At 39.0% G+C, this 26,034-nt stretch overlaps 2 protein-coding genes across 12 annotated transcripts in view; one reads left to right on the top strand and one right to left on the bottom strand.

The window, feature by feature from the left end:
- Nucleotides 1-26,034, top strand: part of GIGYF2 (GRB10 interacting GYF protein 2) — a 78,572-nt gene that overhangs the window by 22,751 nt on the left and 29,787 nt on the right. For 10 of the 11 annotated variants that reach the window (XM_067002624.1, XM_067002620.1, XM_067002623.1 and 7 more), the window contains 3 exons: nucleotides 473-581; nucleotides 7,407-7,518; nucleotides 8,136-8,176. In XM_067002624.1, the coding sequence (XP_066858725.1) occupies nucleotides 473-581; nucleotides 7,407-7,518; nucleotides 8,136-8,176 (262 nt within the window). The remainder of the gene's footprint in view (nucleotides 1-472; nucleotides 582-7,406; nucleotides 7,519-8,135; nucleotides 8,177-26,034) is intronic. The other variant, XM_067002626.1, reaches the window with a different exon arrangement.
- On the bottom strand, nucleotides 14,000-15,886 carry KCNJ13 (potassium inwardly rectifying channel subfamily J member 13). Its single transcript, XM_013188079.3, has 2 exons — nucleotides 15,393-15,886; nucleotides 14,000-14,622 (listed from the first exon to the last, which is right to left on the bottom strand). The coding sequence occupies exons 1-2, from the start codon at nucleotides 15,868-15,870 to the stop codon at nucleotides 14,000-14,002; spliced, it is 1,101 nt and encodes a 366-aa protein (XP_013043533.3). The 5' UTR covers nucleotides 15,871-15,886.

Here is a 26,034-nt window from a genome sequence, read left to right as displayed (position 1 = left end):
GGGGGGAAAAAAAAGGACTTATTTCTACAAAAGGGAAATAGAAGCAGTAAATACAATTTTATTCAAGTCTGTTGCTCTGTGCATGTTACTGTTTTGCTTTAGAGGGGAATTTAGAATTGGTATTAATGCTGGCAAGTATCAGTCACTCTTTGCATCTGAATGGCAGTGCATAAAGCTACTGATGTTCTGATCAGCCTAATTATCCAGTAAAGCAGTAGATGTTCACTTGCTACCTTTAGAGCATGGAAATTTCAGGTAAGTAACTTGGAAGAACTAATATTGGTGAAGATCCTTTTATGGACTGCTGCTGCTGCTCATGGCTCCAAGGAATCCTTTTCCTTGTCAATATTAGTCAGTTGTAGAGTGTGTAATAAATGAAAGGAAAGCAGAGCTGGTATTGAGCTAAATTTGTGTAATGGTAAGTTTTCTTTTTTAATAGAACCTCACCTTGGCTCTTTCTTCTTCTTGGCAGAGAAATTTCTCGATGTCTGTAAACAGTGCCGCAGTCCTGCGATTGACGGGACGTGGAGGAGGAACGGTGGTAGGGGCTCCTCGAGGTCGAAGTTCCTCTAGAGGTCGAGGTGAGCTGTTAGTGGAGTGTGCTGCAATGTATGTAGGTGATGCAGGTTAAAGCTTCTGAAAGATGTTAGATGAAGCTTAATAATAGCCAGTTTCTCATGCCCATTTTTCTTCCCTTAAGACTTTAACATCATCATATTGGAAGGGATTCAAAGAATCAATATATTTAGTGATGGTTCTGCATACCACCTTAATGAGTGGTACCTGTTATGTGTCTTCATCAAATTGGGTGTGGAAAGCAAAAGGAAAGGAAGTTTTGAGAAGGAATAGGAAATGATTTGGTTCAGAACGGTTAGAAATAACTTTAATAAAGGTATAAAACCAATTTGTAGGGGAAGGAGAGAAGAATCTATAAATCTAGTTAAAACATTAAGATTGAAGTAGGTGCTGTTCAATGTTCTAAATAGTCACTTTTGTCTATTAATATGCCAAGAATAAACGAGAAGGTAATGGAAAGACCTAATTTAATTTGTTCGGGAGAAATTTGTCTTAGTGCATGGCTGTAGTCAATGTCTAAGCCTGGATGGCTTCAAATGTTTGCAAGTGAATTGAGAAAATGTCTTCAAGCAGTAAAGCAGTATCGCTAGATTCAAAACAAAACGTTAAACTTAGAATTTATCTTGGCAGTTCACTTTCAATGTGTGTACTGCTGTGAACACTATTCTGTTTTTTTATGTACGAATGTGATGAGTTACATCTAGAATACTAGAAGCTACTAGCTTGAAAAATACTAGGAGTGATCAGTCATGTAACCTCTGTCCTTACAGGTGCTTAAATAAGATTTCTTCTGTGGTCCTTTCTAACTTAATTTTAAAGGTCCCTAACTGGTGATATTCTCAGTAACATCTTCAGACATCTTTCATATGTAATTTAAATGCTTGACCGAAATTTTGCTTTGACTTGATTTTTTCTCTCATTTATGTTCTCACAGCTTAATCATGCTTCCTTCTTGGTTTTGTAGATTGTTGTGTCCCTTCTCATGACTGTTTCTCAGCCAAGGCATATACATCTAAGCTTCTAGGAAGCTGTTTCTTGATGCCCTATTGCTTTGCCTTCTTTATTTATCACCAGCTTTGTCCAAATGCTATGGGCTTTCTTTTTTAAAAAAAAAAAAAAAGAAAAAAAAGAGGGGGGATATGTGTGCATATGTAGATGTGGGAGTAAACTCTTATCTGTGCTTTGTTATATTTCTGTTCTATATTTGAAAGCTTGCTTTTTTTGCTGTGTCTTAAATGTGGAAATTGCACTGTTACTGTCCATGGTTAGCTCTCCTTAGGAATACGTATTTAGCTATTTTTCTCTAAATGCTTTAAGGCTTAATTCTGCAGATGAAATGAACACTTTAAAATTTGGTGATTTGAGATCATCTGACCACTAGTGTGCTCTCTAGTTTCAAGTTTATTAGGACGTTATGTTGCCTAACTCCCTTTTTTTCTTTTGTCCAATTTCTTTTTTTGTTTCATTTCTTTACCATTAACCATGAATGTTATCCTTACACAGTGAGCAGTGGATTTTTTAGTTGCTCTTACTAGTTTCAATGAGGTCACAAGGTTAAATGTGGCAGAATATGACTCCTAATCCAGCAATTCCATTACTTAAATGTATTCGTGTGGAGGGAATTTTGTTTGGCGATAGTTTGATTCATTACACTTCTGTGGACAAAACTTAAAATTTATGCAATATTGTTAGGGCTGTTTGAAAGCCCCTACTGCATATATATGGATGCTTTCATACTTATTTAAGAGATGTTTAATGTTGTATCAGGAACTCTGATGCAGAAGTTTTCTCACTTTTGCTTTCAACCTCACTTCATCTTTTTGTTCATTTTACGATTCTTTACATGCTGTGCTAGTTAGGCTACTCTGTCATTCTTATCTTCTGCTGAGCTGTAGAGGATGTGTTTCTCCACCTTAGCTCATTCTTTTTCCATTCTTGATACAGTTTGAAATAAATTACGGAGCTTTTCCTCTTCCCTTGGTCCTCATTGCAACTCTTTGTTCACTCTTCCCATAGACAATTAGCCTTGGGATTTAGGCATGATGAGTCTTCCCAAGTTTCTCCATCTCAGTGAACGTATCAGGGTTTCTGCTGGGACAGAATTTTACATTCTTAATAATTTCACACATAATGTTATTCTATTTGAGAACTTTGTAACAGTTACTTGTGAAATACTCAGCCAAGGCCTAATGATAAGTAACCTGTAGAAGTAACGTGTGGCTTGCAAATAGCAAGCTTTAAATGCAGTTGTTTTGTCAAGCTACAATGAAAATGACTTGGATTTTTTTTCAGAGCTTGTTCACTGAATGAATTGCCTCACTTAAGAGTTGGAAAACATTTTACTTTATTGCCATACAAAATTGTCTGGATTCTAAAGGTGATCTGGTACTTTTAATGCACTTTGCATCATCGTATGCAACAAAGCTGTTGCTGATGGAATTTCCGCTTCAGCTTTACCAAAACAAGGTTACTGTCTTGAAATGACTTGCACAACTGTAACTTGAAGGAGGAACTAGCATGTACAACTAGAATTAAGTTTGCTCACTGAGGCACAAATCACAGACTTGTTACAGTGTTTGGGAGAGGGAGTTCCTGACAAAGATGGGGGGGGGGGGGACAAAAACTTCTGTCAGAAGTTCTTGTTAGAACTCTTAAGTGTGACTTCACTTACTGCCATTTAATACTACAACATACCACTCGGTAAATACCTTCTCCATAGTCATCCCCTGTCTTCGTGACAGTGGTTGCATCTAGCTGATGTGAAGATGATTACTGTGTGACAGGCAGTTTGATTTTTGTTTAATGTTTTTGACTGTACACTGAATTACAGCTTGGTGTTACTGTTGAAACCAGCTGCAGTCTTGAACTTCCATTGGTAATACAGCGTGTCTGGTGTTGAGACACAAATCCCAAGCTCTTGATTCGGTTCTGAAATTGTATTCTCCAAAGAAAGCCAAGCACTTGCACGTGACCTTGTTCCTAATTGACTTGTTTGCCTGGGAGCTCCCCCGTGGTGTGCAGTTAAGCCCATGCTTTGTGTTGGTGGGACTGGAATGTCAGTATTCATGAATAAGAGCCTCAGATAAGGAGGGATTTAAGTAGTCCCAGGAATGGGCTGCAGGCTTACAGCCACCTTGTTTTGCAGCTGTTCTTCTTTTTGGTGAAGACCGTTACGAAGGGTGCTTTGCTTCCGTTAGAGTTCTGTCCCCTCTCATCTCCTTTCCCCTTTATAATCTGTCCTTACTGTTTTTTTCAAAAGCATGCAAATGGTGCCAAAGAGGAAACTTCTCACTTATACCTAAACAGCTACAATCGATCAACAACTGTCCTGCTCTTCCTGAATAATATAACTGGTAGTAGATGCTGAACTCCAGTTGTCCAATGATTTTAAGAACTTGCTTGTTGCATTGCTTTTTTATAATGACAGTTAGAATGACTGTACTGCTTCTTGCCCTTTTGCTTTTGTCTTGTATGTTTTCCTTGAATTCAGACCTGTCTGGTTTTTGGGTTATCTATTTCTGCCTATTATGATCACAATATCCAGTGGATTGAGGTCCTCATTCTGAGGTTTTAAAGGAATTACTGAAGTCGAAATGATACAACTGCTTTATTCAGCTCTTATTGGAAGGATTTATTGACGTTTATTGAGTTTATTCAATATTTTCTGTTCAACATCTACATTCAAAAGGTCTGCTCCCCCTATTCCAGACATCTTTTTTGGAAGTGGCATGGCATTTAAAATAAGCATGTGGTTCTAGATTTATTAGCCACAAACAAAAAAGGCACAGAGTGGCAAACAGTGTGCTTATGTGTGGTTTCATCCTCACTGCTGGCTTCGTATTTTTTGTTCTGATACCAGTATTACATGTCCTAGTGTGCGCTTTCTGGTCGGTCGTCTACTTAGTCTACTTGCTGAGCAACTGACTTTATCAACACAGTTCTCTTCAGCTAGCTACCTCCTGTAGCCTGGCAGAATCTGTTTCAGTACAGCGTGGCTCTCATGCAGTGGTCTAGTTGGCTTCTGCTGTAGGTACACGTGTGCCTGGCTGCACACCTGGGCAGTGTCCCCGCAAGAGAGCAGTGGCGGTGGGTGGCAACCCAGCCAGGACAGAGGTGGCTTCAGCAGGTACTGCCCAGTACTGTGTGGTGTCAGTACCACTGCTCCATAGACTTAAAGTGAGTTGCTGAGATCATTTGGTTTTGTTTGGATTTTTTTCAAAGTTTTCTTTTAATTCCAACCGTTTTGGTGGCTGGTTGAGCACAGCTGAAATACTGTTGAACTTTGTCATAGGTGGAGAGGGGTAAGTAGGCTGTTGTTTTATGTACCTGCAAAGCTGGTATCTGTTGTCCTGCTGTTAAAACAACTCTGATGCTTTTCTTTCCCTTATACAAGGCATTTGCCTTGGTTTGCTAGCCTTCTGCCTGCTAGTTGTGTGTCTGGTATTAGTAATCGGCGTGCATTCAGACGTAAGGGGAGCACTACAAATGTTGCTGTCCTTCACTGTGAGAACAGAAAAGGACATCTGCTTTTGTAGGGAAAGCGCATGCGACTTCGACTTCCACTACCTCGAAGAGATGAGTTGAGTCTGTCTTAATTCTGTTTTGGCTCGGACCGCCTGGGTCTTTCTCTTGTGAGCTATTTTCACTTCATTATTTTATGTGAGAGGGAGGAAGAGAGCTTTTCTGTAGTGAGGAAACTAGACAAAGGTGCCATTGCAAGAGGTGATTAAAACTCCCTTGGCTTTTTATATGTGGAGAGTCACAGGATCTTAGGCGACCCATCGTGCCTTAACTGAATAAACACTGTGCTTCTCTTGGTGTTATATCACATCTTTGCTGCTTCTTGACTTTGCACTCATCTTTACTGTCAACCTTGTAGTATCAGACTACCCATAGTGAAGGTATTTGTTTATAGTACAGCCACTGGTCTGATGCTAATTTATTCTCTTGTCTTGAGTGCTCATTTGGCTCCTCTGCATCCACCTGAGTTTACACAGAACAGCATTGCTCAGTCAGGGAGGGCTTCATTTTACTCCATAATTGTCTCTTGTAACATCCAAAAGCAGGTGACTTGACAAGAGATTATGGTTGCATAAAAATACAAAAATGAAATATTACAGAAATGCTCACCTTCCAGACATAGGCAACTCAGTGCATTTCCTGAGCCAGATGTAGTCTCTGTGTTTAGTTAACATTAGGATGTTTCTTTCATAAGTTTTGTCCAGTCTCCATCTGGGTTTGTCACCTTGAAGCATCCCTAAAACCCTGTGGTAAAGAAGTTCGCATCTGTGACGAAGAGCTCCACCACTGAACTGCGTTGCTGGTGTTAGGAAACCTAATAGTTTTGTTCAAAGAGGATGTTTAAAACCCCCTTTCTGAAGCAGAAGGAAGAATTTGAGACTAATTTTATTTGGCTTCCCCATATCTGAGCATCTATTTTTTTCTCTTGCTATCTGGGAGGAAACTTTTTGCAAGAGGTTTTGTATAGAGTAGTAGTGACATTGTTGCAGCTGTCTTAATGATTTCCATTTCAAAATATTTTTAGAGCCTCATTTTGGAAAAAAAAAAAGAGGATTAAATTCCTTGTATCCTGGAGTCTTTAGATTTCAGATTAAGCAGCTTGTTAACATTACTTTCTTTAGAAGACTACAGAGATTGGAGTCTGTTCTCAAGATATTTATTTTCTGCTTCATTTGGTCATTCTGTCTTGTCTTACTCCTCCAGATACTGGGCCTGGTTTCTCAATCATCCTTAGAGGTGTTTGTTTTCTTTAAGCCTGGAAGTGTGAAAGGATTGAGGTTTGTGATAGTTTTACAGACAAGAATTCTATTTATCAGGTGCTTTTTAGGCTTTTGGACTAGGCTGTATAGGGGCTGCATGTATATGTAGGCAAGAAATTATCGTGACAACTAGCTGATTGATTTGTTTCACTTTTTTTTCTTTCCATTGGATCCTTGAAATGGTAAGTCAGCTGACTTGAAAAACAAACAGAAAAAAATTTCTCATTTCTTCTGCTGTAGCAGTCTGTAGAGCAGTGCCTGTAATCTTTTGTAGATTTGAAAACTTCACCACAGCCAGTAATCTAACCCATGCTGGAAGTTACCTTGAAGCTCCGGGGATATGTGGGTGTCGTTTTTCTTTTTTTTTTTTAACTAAACACTGAAGATGTGCTTCAAGATGCTTTACACTTGAGGATACATCTGTAACTTTTTGTCTTGAGGCTTGATAATTGATAGCCACCTACAGAGAATCACTTCTTCAAAAAGTGAGGACGCAAATATTTATTCTGTAGCTATTGGGGTTCTTCGTATTGTCTTGCTATACCCATCCTGTGATTCTTCTTTTCTTCCCACTGCTCCTGGGGAAGATTTCTGCAGGGAATCACTGGAAATGAAGAGTGGCGAAGCTTCCTTCTCCCTTGTTAGCCTTGATAGTAGTAGTCATGAGTACATCTGCAACATAGCACCCTTATACTGGATGCTGCTGGTAAAAGCTGTCTGATTTTTGTTTGTAAAGTACACGTGTGTGGATGTTGCGTGAACAACGCATCCTTGTTTCTGTTGGGTAAGTACATGCTCTGTCTTTTTCTGCATAGCATTTATTACAGAATTGTTTGCCTGTTCAGTCTGGTCTTGTGCTTCTTGATAAGAGTTTTTGTATAAGACTCGTTCTTGAGTCTATTCATTTTTTTCCCTTTTACCTCAGATGATTTTACTAGGGGCTTACGACTGCAAGATTAGTTCACAGGGATACCAGGAAAGGGCATCCTACCAGACTTTCTCAACTTCTATTACTATTTGTTCAAACAGTTGTGTTTTTTGTCTTTTCAGGCAGAGGCCGAGGAGAAAGCGGTTTCTACCAAAGAAGTTTTGATGAAGTGGAGGGTGGATTTGGGCGAGGAGGGGGCAGGGAAATGCACAGATCACAGAGTTGGGAGGAAAGGTAACAGAAAACTCTAGACCTTAAAGTTCTGTATATACATCTTTTTAGCTTCCATTTGTGCCTTTTGACTTAAAAATATTTTAGGAAAGGTGCTCAGGCATACCTGTGAGTGGAGCATCTGAATTTCTAAGGTGGAGCCAATATAGTAATGTTTCCAGAAACTTAGGAGCAATTAAAGAGCAGTTTTGCGAAGTATTTCTCTATCAGTTCTCTATCAGTTTCCTGGGAAGAAAAAACTGCTTAGAGAATATACATTATGGGAGCTAAAATGGAAGTCAGTAACCTGTGGGGTGAATATGTGGATTTCTGAAGGATTCACTTCATTTTTTTCATCTTGACACTGTTCTGCTGATGATATTTAAGGCCACACTTCATAACATATTTGCCAATGAATACATGTGTATTGGTGTTCCTGAAAAGTTCAGTTGTCATTTGGATCTTTAAAGATACTGTCCACCAAGATTTGACTTAAAAAAATAAATAAATAAAAAACAAGCCCCACTACCAAGCCAAAAAAAAAAACACACACAAAAAACAACAACTAAAAAACACCTCACACCTAAAATGAATGGAGTAGTTCTCAAACCTCATTTGAAACTTTTATTCTGCCTTTCTAGGGGAGACAGACGCTTTGAAAAACCAGGGCGAAAAGATCCAGGTATGGTTTTGTTACTGTATGTGCAGAAAATGGGAGGGAGGAGCAGGGGCGTGTTTTGGGGAAGGGACCTGTATGTACATAAACCTTTCTTAACTGTTTCAGGTGTATCCCTGATAGAGGGTTCGTGATACTGTGCTGCTTTACTCTGAATGTGTTTTCAGCTTTGCTTTTTTCTGTCTTGTTTTCACTGTTAGAGATCTTCATATTTTAGGGAAGAAATCTGCTGCAACTAGGTTCTGTTTATTCAACTAAGGTGTGGTGTCTGTAGTTGGAATTAAACTCCTATATGTTGGAGAAGAGCCTTTATTGATTGATGGGCACTCTGTGTGTATTTGTCTTTTAAACACAACTTTTAAGTGTTCCTGGCCTATGCTGTTTTGGTACTGAGAACTTCTGGACAGTGTGAACCTGTTAATTTTTGAATGCTTGCTGGTGTGTGGTAGATCCTAATGGCGATGTGTTGAGGTTCCCATGCTTATGCAATGAATGCCTGTCAAATTAAAGTTGTCACACAAGTCCTCTGTTCATTTAAATTGTTTCCCCCTCTCACCCAGTAAAGGTGAGAGAGTGCACCAAGAAGTGTACCTGCCATGTTTCTTATTCTATTTCTTGGCCACATTTAGACAGAATACTGGGTAATTAATTTTGACCCAGTGTATCTGCTGGAGTATTCACCTGAACTTGAGTTGTCTGGGAGATGAAACATATCCAAGCAGGTAAAAATCTATACTTGGTGAGTGGTAAGAAGGAAGTTCTCTGTCAACTGAATATAGCACAAGTGCACCGACTTATGTTTTGTGGGGTCATGCATTGGTGGTTCTCTGGTATGATTTTGTCTTTGTGGTTTGTTTACACGTGCATGTACTGCAGCTGTGCTTAGTGAGAAGTCTTGTACTACTGAAAGCTTGCTAATGGCCTTGGCTTTTTACTGCCCGGAGGGTCTTTTGGGCTTTGCTGAAGAAGTCCTGGCTAAACAGCTTCTGTAGTGAATGTGTTGGTAAAGCATAGGTCAGGAAAGATGGTAGCAGGTTGTGTTTTAAGACAAAAGAGATTCGATTGCAATTAGAAGTTGATAGGAATGTGTTTTAATTCCTGATCAGCAGTCTTTTTTTTTTTGTTGGAAGAATATTTTTTTATTACGTTAATCTTCTAGATGATCATGGTGGCCCATGCTTTAGGTGTCTTATTACCATGTTTGCTTTCAAAGCCATCTGAATTTTCTCTCCATGTATATGTTGATTTTTGATAATTTTAAAGAATGCTTTTATTTTTCTGCTTTTTCAAATTGAAAAACAAAGATGATGCTAGTTTTCCTCATCCTTTGTTTTACTTAAAAGAAGTTAATCTTAAAGATAACATGAGATTGCTCTGAGATTTCCTTTTTTCTTTTACTGCCAGTTGTGAAATTCGTCTTTTAGTGCGTATTTATATTCAGAGATCTTTTGGGGAGGAAAAAGGAAAAGTGGGGGGGATAGGGAGGGGTAGGTACTGCTGAGACTTCAGGACTACATTTTTTTTAATGAGAGGCAAATGTAGAAACAGCAGAAATATCTACCATAGTAGATTTAGTTTCATTTATTTAGCCCCTTCCTGCTCATGTGATAAACACTTTCAGATCCATACTAAACAATGCACCACATTTATGATTAAGACTGTGATGAAAATATTGCCTGTCACTTCAGGATGAGATGCACCTCTCAACTGAAATTGAGAACTTCCAAGTGTGCAAGTTGTCCTTACTGAAGCTGACTTGTGCCTGAACATGGGGCATTAAGGCTTCACCTACTGTTTGTAACAACACCTAGTGATCAGGACTTGGAATGCAGATTCTGTGAACAATTTTCTGAAGACAGTATCTACTTGTGCTTTCTTGCATGTACTGTTGTGTCGTGAAGGATGGAATGCTTATTCTCAACTTTTGAAACTGTAGTACTGATTGCTCCTCCTCTAAGTCTCTTGTTCTATTACTCTTCTAGTTTAATCTTATTTGGCCAAAATCTCTGTAGCACAGTATGATAGAGGCAAGAGACTATCTTTTTGAGGTCTTAAGTTAAAATAATTATTTTAACTAGTCAGTAATGTATGTTTCTCTATTGCTGTGTTTGAGATTAAAGGCCACATAAGTGGGAGGACTGTTTCTCTCCTCTTTACCTTCGAAGAGAAATAAGGTGGAGAACACAACTATTAACAGGTGTTGGTCTGTTTTGACTCAAGCCTTGATTAATAAATTGTGTTATGTAAATGCTTTCCAATCATGAAATACTTTGAGCATGAAGTAGGGATGCAGATGTGCCAAAAAGCCCCATGCTAATACTAGGCACTAGTAGACCACTCATATAGCGGTTAGAGTGGAAAGATGGAGTGAATTGACATGCCATTTACCAATTTTGCTGTGCTTCAGTTTTTCATTGCTCTTTTGTAGGGCCTTAGATCAGCCTCAAATTACATAATTTACTGGATTGTCAACTTCTCATATTCTTTGTTCAGGGTGATCACAAAATAACAGATCAAATATGAAACTTCTCTGGGCATTCATAATGAATGACAATGTAAGAACCTTTGGATTAAAAATCATGAGATTAAAAAAGTAATAGACCTGCAGTGGAGAATTGCTTTCCAAATGTGATGAATAGACTGTTCTCAAAAGGCTTTTCAGCACTCGTAACAGTTTGCAAGTTCACACTTACGTGATTCCCAACATAAACAGCAATATCTGTTCCAGGTTTCAGTATGAAAATTAAAGATGCATGAAGTATTTGTGAGTTTCTGTTGCAGATTGTCACAGTTTTGACAAACTTCATTGACAACGCAAATTGCTTCTGGAAGGGGGAGGCCATTAGCAAAGAAAATAAGCAAGTTGTTTTCTTGATCACAGCTGTCTTTTAGAGCTGCACAAAAGCTGCTTAATTTTTTGTGCAACCTCTTGACTAATACCAGCTTAGTAGCTGAGGGGATTTGATTAGTTACCAGCAATTACACACTGGTAATAAATAATTGTAGATTAAACCAGACATTTAGAAATTCATCTGTGAAACCTGATTAAATTCTGTTTAATATGTGTTTACTGGTTAGGTTAAAAAAGCTTGAATATAAAAAGGGTGCTCAAGTGAAGATACAAAAGGTATTGAATTGCTTCGAATCACACTTTGACTTTCTTTGCCTTGGTTATTTTTCTTCCCTACCTTGCTAGCAAGAGGTATCTGCAAAGAAGGTTCATCACCAGAGGGCTCCTGCAATGTTAGTGAAAGTATAGAATGCAATTTTGTTGCATCAGAGCTGATCAGCAATTCTTCTAGGTTTGTATTTTGATTTGGACCATAGCATATTTCCAATACTTCCTGAGACATCCACAGCTCACCAAATCAGCAGAATTGTAAAAGCAATAGTGGTGGTCTACCTTTTGTTTTGTAGCTATTCTGAAATAACTACAGTTGTCTGTATGTCTAACATGCTTCAGTGGTATTCTTCAGCTGTACGTTCCAAAATAGAACATAACACTGCATCTAGCATATACTAAAACACTTTTTTCTTTATATGTGCTGCTGTAGCCCCCTTTAAACCAGATCTATAAATAGAAAGTGATTTGAACAGGACAACTTGGAAGTCTCAAGTCAATTTAGAAATTGAACTAAGCAACCTACACTTGGTGATTAGATGCTAACTGAAATTAGAAACAGCTTTTTATAGCTTTGGTTTTAGAAGGTGAGATTACTGTGCCACCCTGTTGGGATTATACATCTGAATTTTAGAATAATTGGTTTGTCTGAGACTGGAGTATGTGAGATACAGAAGAAATACTTCACACAAAACACTGCTCTTGGTTAATTCACGGAAGTAACACGGACACAGATGTATTCTACTGCTCTTGTACCTGGTTCTCCATTTGTAAGACTTTTCTCAATGCATTATATTGGCACAGGACATGAGACATGAAGAAAATGCTAGAAGGAAATACTTGACAATTATTGGTACTGATAGAAAGGTGGAAGGAAAGATCTTTAAATTGCATGTGGGGTCAACAACTGAAAAGTAGGAATGAAGGCAATGTAATTTGATAGTGTTGCTCTGCAAGCTCCACAGTGTTCGTGAATACTTCTATATAAAACTAAATTCCAAGAAAGATTCTGAGAATATCTGTAACAAAACCAGATCTCTCTAAGATCTTGAATGTAGGGAGGCAATTTTTAAACAAGTTTGGAACAAGAGTGGAATTGCACTGAAAACACAGGCCCTCTGCCTATTTCTTCCTCCTTTGTGAAAGGGCTCTCTGAGGCTGCTGTTTCCATTTGTGAAGGAAGAAGGTGACTCTGTAGCGACTACAGCAGTTGCTGGCACAGAAGAGTTGTGCTGTATTTTCAGTCATCATGTTACAGAGCTTTGGAAGTATGGACCCTAAGACAAAGTGGCTTTTTGCTCAGCTTTTTTGCATTCTGAATACACTTTAAGTGAATTTTGAGGCTTGAAGAGTTGAGTTAATGGTATCTCAACAGATGGCTTCAGACCTTTTTTTCCTGCTGTTGACCAATTAAGTTTAAAGGAAGCATGTTTGGTAGAGTATTTCATTTGTAAATGGAAGTTGTGTGCCATCTTTGTTTCTGGGAAGTGTCTTTTACCTTTGAAAGACAACTTTTACTTTTTTTGGAACTTGACTGTTCAGGTATGAACAATCATAATAGACATTGCTTTTGTTAAGAGCTTGTAAATAGAATGATGGATAATTATTTATGCTTTAGCTTTTTAAATTATTTAGAATGTCTTACTGAGATCGTCTTAATTGCAGTAGGCTTGAGGCACTTAAATACAAAAGTCATGTATAGTTCGTTTTAATTTTTTATTTTAAAATTGATTCAAGTGTCTTTGTAAATACTTCTGTGCTGTGTGTACAGGCAAATATTGATAAAAGCATGAAATATAAATGGATGCAGTTTTCCTTCTCATGTGGGCGTAGTGCATCCTCCTGGGTCAGATCTACTTGACAGAAGCGGCGCAAAGCTGAGAACACATGAGATGTACTGTCCTTTCAAAAGAGCACGTTAATTCATTTAGAATAGTTTGTTTTCCACTCCTAAATAACTTATTCATTGTTTCCAAATACAAAAAAAATTTCCACTGCAGCATTTGCCATATGTGTCAAGATTTTTTAATAGCGTCTTCATAGACCTATCTTGAGATGATGTGTTCTCCTCTTACTTGGCAGAATGAAGAACTACAGTTAGTATTTACAATTTTGACTAACAAGCAAGCACAGCAGGGGTGCTTTTCACTGCCATGAGAGATTGGCAGTACTTTCGAAGAGTCAGTTCAGCCATCTGAAAACTGATATAACCCCATATCCCCAAAGAGTTAAGAGAACAGAAAAATTAGGGTCTTGGATCAACTGAATTGCTTATCCCAGTACTAATGTATTTACTGAATGACCCTATATTGGTTTTGAGTGATTTTTTTTGTGTTGTTGCTGTCCTTGTCACAAGCTGTTCAATTAGGATTTTGTTTAGCTTTGGAGGTCTCTCCTTTTCAGGGTCAGTGCAGCTTTAATCATAGTCTGGTGAATTCAGCAGGTAGCTCTTTTAATTTCCCAGAATTAGTACTGTGATTCTTGTACCTGACTTTGTTCTAGGTGGTTAATCCAGTCTCTCCCCAGCTCACATGGGCACACCAGTTCTCTTCGCTCTGCATATCACCTTGTAATTAGAATGACAGGAGTATGAGAAAGATCACTAGATGGTGGCAGCCAAGGAAGGAAGGTTGTAAATGGGACCTGAAATTTTAATGTAATAACAATTAAAAAAAAAAAAAAGACACAAAGTTCAAAGTCTGTTCTGTCTAATCTGTGAGGCCAGTCTCGGAGAGCTGGAAGCTGTCGGCGTGCTGTCCGTTGATGCGGATCTCCTTGGCAGTCCTTTTGGGACTCTTCGAGTCAGCCACAGCTGGGAACTCTGGAATTGTCTTGTCAAAATTCTCCATCTTGATCTGATATTCACCTTTGGCACTGCGGGCTAGCACAGCAGCAAAACGATGGTACAGCATGATTTCTGAGGGGAGATAAGATGTCCTCCTTTGACACATTTCTCCAGTACCCTCCTGCACAGCCGATAGAAAGATGACCAGCTCGAAATGGTGAGCAGCCTCTCTTTGGAGGAGAGCAGCCAGTGGGCTGGATGGAGTGATAGAATGGTAGTAGGTCAGTGGAAAGGTGAAAAAAGGGCACTCGCCTGAAGTAATGCTGTCTAGGTGAAAGTCAACACTAGTGTGGTGCAGCTGACCGTTCTCCTGTTCTTGGTAAAGAATAGCAGAAATCTGGACACTTGTGAGCGGGCTGGAGCGTGTGTTGGCCACCTGGAACATGAGGTATGGCTTCCCCTCCATGTGGGTCACTACAGCAGAGCGGGTGAAGCGGATGGAGAACGCCCGGTTCTTCGGTCGGGCGATCTTTGCCACAAAAGCACCTGTGTCATGGGAAGGAATGTGGTGAATATGAGCATTGTGCCTGGGTTGGTTGGCTACAGTCACTGAGCTAGATAAAGCAGTCCAAAGGATCAGAAACAGACTTAGGTGCATGTAGTCTTCCTAGTGTCAGCCTGCGTTGTTTGAAAACTGTTAAGCTGTCCTCTTACTATGTACTATAATTAGCAAGAATACGTAATCTTGGTGAGCTACCACTGGAGAAGATATTTCTTAATGTACAGTAAACCTGTTTATTTAGATCTATTGAAATACTTGAAACCTGAAAATTATTTTAAGAAACTTAAAATATCTCCAAATGACTGTCATCCTAAAATTTTTTGTTACATTGGGTACTGGGGAATATTGAGTTAAAGATGAATAAAAATCTCATCAAAAATACTTCACCTACACAAAAATAAACTTTATAACTATCAAAATAAATTGATTTTATACATATTAATTCCATTGAAAAGAATCTCTCTTCATGAAGAGATTATGGTATAATAAGTTATTTAAGACTGTAAAGTGGGGAGCTACCACAAGTATCAAGCAACAAATAGTGGAACTTTCTAATACAAATCTTGTCACCACCTAATTTATGCCTTTTAACGAAAGGAGTTTAACATTACATAGCTAAAATCTCATTATCCTTTTAGTGACTGATCTTAACTCTTTTTTCTCTTAAATATCAGTATGATATTTATTTCTGACTTCATTTATTTAATGGCTTCGTTAAACCTACCGTAGCTAAAGATTGAATGTGAAAGGTTACCTGTGATGAAGGCTTCCAGCATGAGCCCCAGGACCATCTGTATTGCGAGCAGGGCAATAGCACTAGGACAGTCCCCGCTTGGGAACATAGTGCCGTAACCAATAGTGAGTTGTGTCTCCAGCGAGAAAGAGAAAGCAGCTGTAAAACTGGTGATGTACTTGACACATATAGTGTGGTTGTCAGGTGGAGAATCATGGTCCAACTGCAGGTCCCCATTCATCTCGGCTAGCACGTACCAAAGCACTGCAAAGACTAGCCAGTGAATGACAAAAGATGCGGAAAAGACAAGCATCATCCATCTCCAGCGCATGTCCATTAATATTCCCCATGCATCTCGGAGGTATGCCAGACCTTTTCCTTGGGCACCATCCATCTGGAATGTGCTGTGTCCATCCTTTGTGACCATCCTCAAGTATCTTTGGGTCAGGAGGGGAGCACTGGATTTGGTGTTATTGCTCTCTATCATATCTGTTCTCATCTTCTGGAAAAGAGAAAAAAGGAAAATAGTCTGATACAATGCAGCCTATTTGTATTTTGCCTAATGTTCACAGTTTCTGACACATCAGCAGGGGTTGAAATACCGCAGCCAACAAAGGAGGGCTTATACATTGCAATCCGGAGAAGATTAAATCAGGAGCTTGGAGTGGAATTTACCACTGTTTGTGGTAATACTTTGCTAAAAAAGATTAAGTTTAAAAATCTGACTACTTTTCAAATTTTCCCTGCTTAGTCATTTATATAAAACTTGCATACTTTACCTTCCTAAATTTATATTTGAGTCACGTGCTTTAACTCTTTGAAGGAGGGGAAGGAGTTAGGCACATAGTATCTGAAAAGAAATTGATTTGTCTTTTACTGGTTCAGTTCTGTAATGATCAGTTTAATTTTTGTAACTAAAGCAGAGTATAGTAGTTTACCAATACTATTATGCATACTATTAATGCTACTGTGAAAATAATGTTTATTGTTATTTTCTAACATGATTATGCGTTTTAGGGGATGCTGTAATTTACCAAATTTCTAACAAAACAGATTTCCTTTCAGAGTTTTCTAGCTCAGGAAATGACTGCTGTCTGTACCCACTAAGTAGAATTACAGTATTCAGGGCATAGCTGTTTCTGTGAGCCTTGAGTTCATTTCTGGAAGCATAGGATAGAAAGAACAGGAAACCAATACTGAAAATGCACTAATATACTTGGAAACTTTGTCTGCCAAAGCAGTGTATTTTTGTGTCCAAATAGGAAAGAAAATAGGTTAGCAAGTGTATGGGCATTAGGGGGGTGAAGGTAGAATTGGATATTTGGGAAGCAAAATGGATATTTGTGTTTGTGTTAGGCTTCACAGTTTAATTTTATACCTCAAAATTTAGCAAACTTGTCAGAGATGCTGAGTGTCTTTGAAAAGACACTGGCCACCCAAATCCATAAATTTTATTAGTATTAAATATGTAATGTTTACATGGTACAATTAAAATAAATATGGGTTCATGTAAAATAGACATCATAATGTGCATGACCTACTTAAAGATGGCTGTGAGGATGATTGTTTACAGAATAGAAGAGGATTTTCAAAATATATGTAACTTCTGGAAGTCATAGTTTTACATGGTATGTTTAATCAAATTTGTATGTTTCTCATCAATTTAGACTTTTTTCTGAATTGCAGCCATCTCAGTGTGTAATACAAGTGTACATACAGGCTAGAGGAATTGGATTCCCCCCAACCCAAGAATGCCATCTTAGTTTTATGTTGAAACATAAGATTTAAAGATTTTGAATTTTGGAATGAGTTGATGAAAGGTATAACATGACATAGAATCATAGAGGTTGGAAAAGACCTGCAAGATCATCTGGTCCAATGATCCCCCTACCACTGATATCACCCACTAAACCATGTCCCTAAGCACCACATCCAGCCTTCATAGAATCATTAAGGTTGGAAAAGACTTCCAAGAAAGACTTCCACATCTGTCATGTGTTCTTCGATCCTGTAAACCAGTGGTTTTCGTGACTGTGTACTTCATCTTGATAACAAACTTAAGTAACTACAAAACGTTCTTTGGCTTCTACTTAGGCTTAATGCATGCTGAAGTATGAGGATTAACATCACAACTAGTTTGCTTAATATCATTTTTTTCACTTCTGTGGGTTCTCAAAGTCATTCAACTATTTCTACTATCCATGCTGTAGTCAAAGGAGTTAGGGTAGCTGATGGCCTGAGTGGAATCTGATATTTTTTCCACTTTCCATTCTATGTCTGCAGTAAATGTTTGAAAACCATTCCCTGTGCCCAAAGAATACAGTGGCCTTTCTGAGATTCATCTGTACAACTGTTTCCTAGGGGGGGTAGGGTGTGTGTGTTCTGTCCATAGTCCATGCAGCATACAACCCCTCTCCCCCCCCCCCCATTCTTCCGCATTTGATCTGTGGTGTAGTCAGTCTATAGCTCTCTAAATAACTTTGAGTCTTGCTGTATTGCTATGAAATTTACAGTAGCCTGAGTACAATTTTAGATGTTTCATGTACCAGAAGATTAGTGACTTGGCTGTAAAGCACAGTCCTGACGCTAAGATTTAGAAGAGCACTACCTTGAAGGAGCTGGAAAATGGTTGTCTTTAAATAGGAAGGATGGTGGGGACCATGTGCAGGATGAACTGTGGGCGGTGCCTTGGTTTTATCTTAGAGTGATCAGTGCTTACAAGAAGCACTCCCTTGTTTGAATAGAGGAGAACACTTGCAGAACAAAATGCCTCTGGGTGCAACCTCATGCATTCTTGGAAAAAAAAAACACTAGTGTGTGTAAATTCTCATGGTATTTTGGAGGGCAGCATCTGCTTCATAGCCTCCATGTAATTTGGACTTGTAAAACATACGCCAACAGAATGTGAATCTGGTACTGACTGGTTGCTGACAGAATCCTCATTTACGTTGTTAAATACAGTAAGAGGAAAAAGAAAAATGTACTTCATGTAATATGTCTCCTTGGCTGTGCTTCAGATCTTCCACATTTCAATGTTAAGGTAAATACCAATGTTAAGGTAAAGTACTCAAAAGCAGCAGATGTTACTCTCAGCAAAATGCTGTCAGTATTGTAGTGTCTCAATTTTGTTGATTAAGGAGCTTTCTAGGGTGGTGGTTAATCACTTAATGTTCACTTAAAGCTCTGAAAAAATCTAGCCAGTCTTCATAATCAGGCTTTCTAGGATGTTTTCTGTGGAGGAAGATCCATTACTGACAATTCAAAGGTACTTGGGAAAGAACCTCTGCTAGTCTCCAGCACTGCATTTTAACAGTGGTCCCTTCTCGGTGCTCCTTGAGACTCTGAGCAGGGGAATTGCCTGTGAGGTTAACCAGGTAACTGCTCGGGCCTCATTTGATACAGGCCTCTGATTTTTCTTGCTTAGGACTGCTTAAAATATTAGGTAGCTGATGAGATGGCAGCGGTAACATTGGAAGCTTTGTTTCAAAAACTGTTCCTGTTTTTTGCAGAAGTTGTTAATGACTTTAAGAACCACAAATCTGAACTTCTTGGGGGGAAAACTGCTAAGAAACTGCAAAGAGGCTCCAAGAGCAATGCAATTGGTTCAGAACAAAAGGTGAAAGAACAGCTGCCCTTTGGGAAATAGCTTGCTCAGGCTGGACGATCAGACCTCTGAATTTGCAAAAACAGTCAACTTAATAGTGAATGTGACTTCAGATTTGAACTAGAATTACTGTTTTCTGAATACTTTTTTGCTTGTCCATTGTAGTCAAAAAATTAAATATCCTCTTCTCCGATGCTGATGAATAAAATTGGGAGGTACAGTTTGGAACACCTGGTCTGACCCAGTCCACTGCACAGCATGCTCCTTGATATCCTCCCATCAACCCCGGTTTGAAATAGTGTATGTTTTAGGAAAGATAGGCAACCTTGACTTCTGCATTGTTTGTTGGGTAATACGTTTCCACTGCTAAATGCACAGAATTTCCAATCTAAGTTTCTCTGTCATCTTTTAACGTTAATGTTGTGCTGTTTGTCTGGCTTGGCTTTTCCTTGTTGCTGGCTTGTGAAACTGTGACTTTGGGTTGTTCCTTCTGATAACCCCTCAGTGGAAAGGCAGGAACTGTTAAATATGACGTCTAAACCTCTCTTCACCTGCTGACCAGTCTTAAAGTTGCATTCAGTGTTTCTAATCCTTTCCAATCCTAATCCTGTCTAAAATTTCCAGTCTTCTGAAAATTCAGTGGTTACCACCAACTCTAGTGTGTTTGGCAATTCTTTTAGTTGTTTTTGTTTTTAAACGTCTTACTTTACTACTGATGTTCCTCATTATGGCTTTTTTATGCAATCTTGTAAGACAGATCAAGATAAGGTGAGTACTACGGTTTCATGTAGCAGTTAGACAGGTTCTAAACTGACTTGACATGCCACTGATTTATATGTAATAAAAATCTTGTCTCACAGCTCTGTAATATTGTTTGCATTTCTGAAATTTGTAATCCAACACACCTGTCCTCCTGCACTTAGCCTTTCTTATTGAGATAGGCTGTGTTGAGTTGTGACACTTCTTTTGAAGTATCATTGCGGCTTTATACTACTGCAGTGCTTTCCTCATCTTTTAAGCATCCCTTACTTAGCCTTTCTCTTGACAGCGGGAGCTCAGCTGTTACAACTCCAGTAGGATTGGTGGGGACTCCTTTGCAGCAGTCTTCATTTTTTCTTTGTTTGCCTTCCCAGTTGAAGGCACTGGAAAGTGACGCTTTCAGCCTGATTTTGTCTTGGTACACCTAATGCACTTGCAACCCTTTTAAGGAGCCTGAATGCCTCTATGTGGAGCTTTGTCCAGGAGAGACTTTTACAGTGTTACCATACGTGCCCAACTTCCACTCTTCACCAAATCTCTTCCAATTGACGATGGAAGGGATTTGGGGCAGTGTGCTGCTTCATTACAACAGCAAAGCAGTCAAGAGGGCCTGCTGTTGGCTGAGAGTAACTGTAAAACCTGCTTACAAGTGTAGCAGAATTTGAAGATTTACTAGAACCCAAGTGATGCTGGCATGCCCCTTCTGAGAGTGTGTACGTTCCCTCTTTACTTGACCTGGGTCCAGGTAATCTTGTGGCTGTTTCAGATTTAAACATCTAGTTGCTTGCTGTAAGCTTTGATCATTTAGATGTGTTACTGCCTCTGGACTTTGCAAGAGGAACAAACTAAGTTTACCAGTTCAAGGCACTTTCATGCTATTAAAATCTCAGTATTACTGTTTTTCCATTGGTTGGCAATCCTTGATGCTTTGATATTAACATGAGGAAAAGTTTTTTTTTTTTTCCCAGTATTGTCAGCATGACTGGATCATAAAATTTGCATTAGGGGACAATCTTAGAAAAGTAGGAGGAAATTCAGTTAGTATAGCTACTTTAATTGAAAGTTTATGCTGCAGCCGTTAGTAGGATAGTTAACATTTCAAGCATGTTTGTCCTTTAGGTTTTGTAGCTAATTCTTCATTTTAGATGAATGAGAGTGGTTTGTGACAGAACCTTTTTTTCCAAATGGTTTGCAGAATTAAGATAAGTTTTCAGGACTTGATACATGTATAAAGTAGTAGTAAAAATGAGAACTTGAATTTGCTGGGCCCAAGTCATGCTTTTCAAAGCAAATAGCTCAAAGTACTGGATGTGAGAGCTTGTTCTTCTGACATTCTGTGACTGTTTACTATAGAATGCACTAAAAAAAAAGGATGAGATGGGTGAATAGAGTATGTCTTTAAGAAGTCTTCTGTTCTGTGCCATAGAGACTTGATTTTTGGGAAGGTCTGTAATGTACAATTTGTGTGAAAAAACATTATACGTAGTATAGCATGTTCAAAGCCTAATTATTATGAAGTAGCATCTAAGCATTGGGCCAACTAGTCTGTCCACCTTTAGAAAAGCAGAAAAACTTTAAACTAGTTTGGTTAAACATTTTTAAGGTTTTAAAATGCTGGTATATATTGAATACTTCACCAAGAATACTTAATACAAAATGACAATAATAGAGTAAGTTTAGAGTTGAGTGAGGATGTTATTTGATGTAAGTCTGTAGAAGTCTGCTGTTCATTTTTGTGGAACTAGCTGGTTTTGAAGAGCAGTCCTGCACTATGTGATGCAGACTCCCCAAGGGCTTGTCTAGAATGACAGTTCCTAGGATGTGGGAATTCATACTTGCTCATGCATGGTTCCCTAAGCAGTAGTGCTAGCTCACAACAGCACGTTCATAAGCACAGTCAGAATACAGCGACTGAAAGTGATCAAAGGCATGAGATGTGATTGGAAATTATAAAAGTGGTCTTGAATAGATGGAGCTTATTTTTTTTAATTTAGGATGGAACCGCAGTTAAATGCTGAGTTGATGAACACAGCAAGAAGAGGAAGATGATCTTCTTCTATCGCTTGTCTGTGTAACACCTGGTTACCTTAGCAGTAGGCTGCAACGCTCCCTTGTTGGCAGAGCAGTGCAGAGTCTTACCAATAATTCTCATCTTGAAAGCTTTCTGAAAGAACATTGCATGCTGACTTTAGTTTTGCTGCGTGCTGTTATGCCCATGGTCATCTGAGAGTTTTTTCTTTTTCAGTAGATTTTTTTTGACACTTAATTTGGCAAGTCTTAGAAATAAAACTGTGCCCTGAGAAGCAACTTCAGTTTCTTTCATTATGGAATGACAGAATAATTTCTAAATGTATAATAGGAAAAAAAAAAGTGTACTTACCAGTCTTGGAAGGGTTTGCCTGTATGCAGGAGAAGGGGAACACCTGGGCTCCAGAGAAGGGACTGGGCCAGCACTGGCAAGAAAATTCCTACAAATGGTTGGTAGAGATCTCCTTTTAAAAAATAAAGAAAATAAAAAGGAGGGGAAAAAAGGGGGTTTGTATGTCTCATTCCTCTGTTTATAATGCAGGGGGGGTTGGTTTTCATCTGAAGCTGATTCGATTGGTCACTTTGCCTGCAGGGGGGCCAGTTAGCTCTGATCATGTGGAAAAGAATGCTGGTTTGTTAGGAGCATTTCTTTACCCAACACAAACCCTTAGGAGCCAAGGAGAAATCCTCAAACCATTACTTGGAGAAGGGGTGCATTTTCCTCTCCCCTCCTTAATCAAGATCATTATTTAGGTTTGTATAATCTTAAAAGTTTTACTTGAAAATTCAGATGGCCAAAATTCCTCTGGAAAAGCTGAGTGGAAAAAGCTCTGATGTCGCTGCTCTAAAATACAAACTGTTCTGTGATAGTTCCTTCCTAACCAGTGTCAACTACTGTTTGTTGAAGTGAAAAGGGAAACAGTCTCATTGCTGCTTCTCTAGTGCTGCTACTTCCTCTTCTACTTAAGTCCCAAGCTCCTGAGTGTCAGTAGTTTTTTGTTTGTTTTTTGAAAAGGCAGGGGCTGCAGCAAATAGTATAGCCTGTGGTCTCCAGAGGGTGTTGCTGAACTGTATGTAGCTTTAATGCTAGTCAGAAGATGTAGATCTGGCCACTTCTGTTGCACCTCCACATTGCTCCTTTGTGAAAACATGGAATTAATCACAGGATTTTGCTAAAGCCTGGGAATGAAACAATACAGATTAGGTAAGTTGCTGCCTTTAAAGATGTGGTGAAACTGATTCCATGTAGCAAGTGAAACCATTTTCACTTCAGCTCTTTTCTCTCTCTCACTTAAATTGGAACAAGCCGGAAGAGTTCTAAGGAAGATGTTTTAGCTGAAGGAATGTGCGGAGTGGCGGTCATGCTGCACTACTAAACTGAACTCTGAGGACAACATTGTAATGCAGTTGTAGTTCACACTTCCCCCCCCCCCCTTTGTGAGCTGCTGATGTGAGGGCTTTGATCGAACGTCAGATGTAAGAGGATCTGAGAAACAAAGGCTGTGTTGTTTGCAGTAAAACTACTGAAGGCCTGCTGGGAAAATTATTAATGTAGACTTTCCTGCTTAGGAAACAAAATCCTCCCTCCTTTTTTCTTTAACCTTCCCCCAACCCTAAATTGCAAAACGTTAATACTTTGCTTCATTAGCATGGAACATTTTTAATACATGTTCAGGCACAGCACTGAAAATGGGGATAGGCATGGTGTGACCTTCAGAAGCAGTGCAAATAATGTAGTGCCACCATGTTGGTAAGCAGCTAGGACAATGTGATGTGATCTGCCCTTGACTCTTCCCTCTACACTCCAGCAAATCAAACTTCCTCTAAAGAAGGCCTCTTATTCACCAGTAGGGTGATGTGGGCATTTTTTTTTAAAGCACCCTATTCTTACAAATCGTACTTTGCACTCTAGAAAGCTTATGGTGTCCAGCTGAATGTCTTCTAATCTGATTCAACTGAATATCTTGAAAACAGGGTGATTGTACAGCAGATGAAATAGCTATAGTATGTTATTTCTAGGTGTGTGTTACAGAATTCAAGTCTTTTGTTAATGTCTTAGAATTTAGTGGCTCATGCATACCCATGCCAGTGGCTAATGGTGGATTTAGTGAAAAAATGGAGTGATATTTGAGTGGTATGCCTTTGAGACCTGCTGCTGGGATTAAAAATTTATGGAGGGAGAGAAAATACGGAATGAAAAACTGGCATCAGAATTCCTGATTTCTGTTACTCGCTTTGGCTCCAAGTGAGTCACTTTACTATGCATCTATTCCTGTATTGTCCCCAGCATGTCAGGTGCCGTCCAGATGAGAAAGTGGCACGTCTTTGGAATTGTTACCTTAAGGCCACTTGTTTTTTTTCTTCTGTAAATTGAGCTACAAAATAATCTAGGCAAAGTTATGTGAATGCCTTTAAAAACACAAGCTGCAAAGGATTCTTTTTATCCTATATCCTATTCTTGCGGAAATGTGTAGTGTGTAGCAGAAGGAGTAGAGCAAATTCAGGTACTCGGTAGACTCACCTAGTTTTTCCCCTGTTCAGAGGAAATGGCGTAGCTGCCATAATCGCTTTCCTGCTGCTTCTCTCCGAACACTGAGCATGTCATAGGAAATGTGGCAGGACAGCATGGGGAATGTCAGTTACTTGCTGTTACAGCAGTAAGTCCTCTGTGTGAACACGTTGCTGTGGGACTGTCCCCAAATCCCAGTCTTGCTCTTTACAGTTAGTCTCCCTTCCACTCCATGTTGCACAGCTGTAGGCTGTTTTTGGCTGAATACTGCTGGGCTCTATCTGAAGTTTTCTGTAAACACCATTGCTGGCTTTGTGACAGACTTGAACAGAGGTGCCCTTTTATTGCTCCTTCTCTTCAGGAAGTCCAGTCAATTAGTCCAAAGCAAAACCATAGATTGCATTTTAGTTTTTTCATCCTTAAAACATTGCCAAATTCTGACTCTGTGAACTAAGTCATTTGAGCTGAAATGAGTGTTCTCAGATCTAGGAACAGTTTGCAAAGGCAATATACTAGGACTTCGTACAGAGCTGGTTTCTTGATTGGTCGTGTTCAATATCACGTATAGCCTGATCTGTTTTGACACTTACCTTGCTGTCTTTGAATATTGATTGCTGTGGTGTCTCAGTACCAGGAAAGGTAGTTATGTCCCGATACACTGCATTTTCGTTGTTTCCACAGAAGTGTGTTGTCAGGTCAGTCACCTGATGTAACACACCGGAGTGCTGCTTTGCTTAAAAAGGTTTTTAGAATCACAGGTGATGCCATCCTCACATACATATAATGCTGATCCTTTAAGTGACTCTCCTCTTGTTTCTTAGTTTTCTAATGCTGTATAACTTAAAACCAGAAGAGAGACAGGATCCCCTCTTCTTTTTGGTCTTGGGAAACAGTATTTGAAGTTATGTCACCTCTTTGGAGGTGTGTGTTTCAGACTTCACGGTGGGAAATGGGGGGTAGCATCTCCTGCATGTTCAGGACACAAAACCTGACTTTGGCAGTTTAAATCTCGGGAGCAAAACCAGTTGTCTTAAGGACCATGAACAAGAAAACCTGAATTGCCTTGAGTATGCCTGTAGCATACTTCGCTAAATCATGAGTGATACGGGTATTCAATGCCAAAGTAGACTTTCACTCTTATATTTAAAGTAGACAATATTCTTAAAGTAAATAATATTCTTTATGAAGTCTACTTCCTTTTACTTTGAAACCCCAAATGTTTTCGCATCAGCAGTGTAGAGCCTATGGGCTGATACTTTGCTAGTGTTAAAGAGCAGTCTTGGGAGTCTTAATAACAATGGAAAGAAATGACATTTTTTCTTAATTGGTAGGATCTTCTCTAACTTCCCAAATTAATGTTGTGTTAAATGAGTGTCAGGTAATAGCTGTGAATTCTTCTGAAAAGAATAGATGTGTCTTTAAGACTTTCAAGACTGAAAATAGCTAATTGAATAACTTTTCTGTTGGTAACCCTCAGTGAGGAAAAACAAGCTTGTGTCATGTGCTGCAGAATAAAATGTATAAAAGGTGCCTTTTTTCAAAAATTCAGAGAAAGAATGAGCCATATTCGTTATCCTCTGTTTCTTAGGCTCACCTGATCTCTTGGACTGCAGTTCTCTCCTGGGCTGCTCTATTGATGATCTCTGTGTACTTTGCTTTCAGACAGCTTGGCTCTGCTGTTGTGTTTTCTATTAGGTGAAGACTTCCCTAAATACACTGTTTTAAAAACTTCGTTCTCAGAGCACAGCAAGTGCAGAGGTTTT

This window comes from Anser cygnoides, chromosome 9 (assembly GCF_040182565.1).
Source record: "Anser cygnoides isolate HZ-2024a breed goose chromosome 9, Taihu_goose_T2T_genome, whole genome shotgun sequence".
NCBI classification, from domain to species: Eukaryota; Metazoa; Chordata; class Aves; order Anseriformes; family Anatidae; genus Anser; species Anser cygnoides.
Note: the sequence above shows the minus strand (reverse complement) of the source record. Positions and strands in the feature narration are given on the sequence as shown.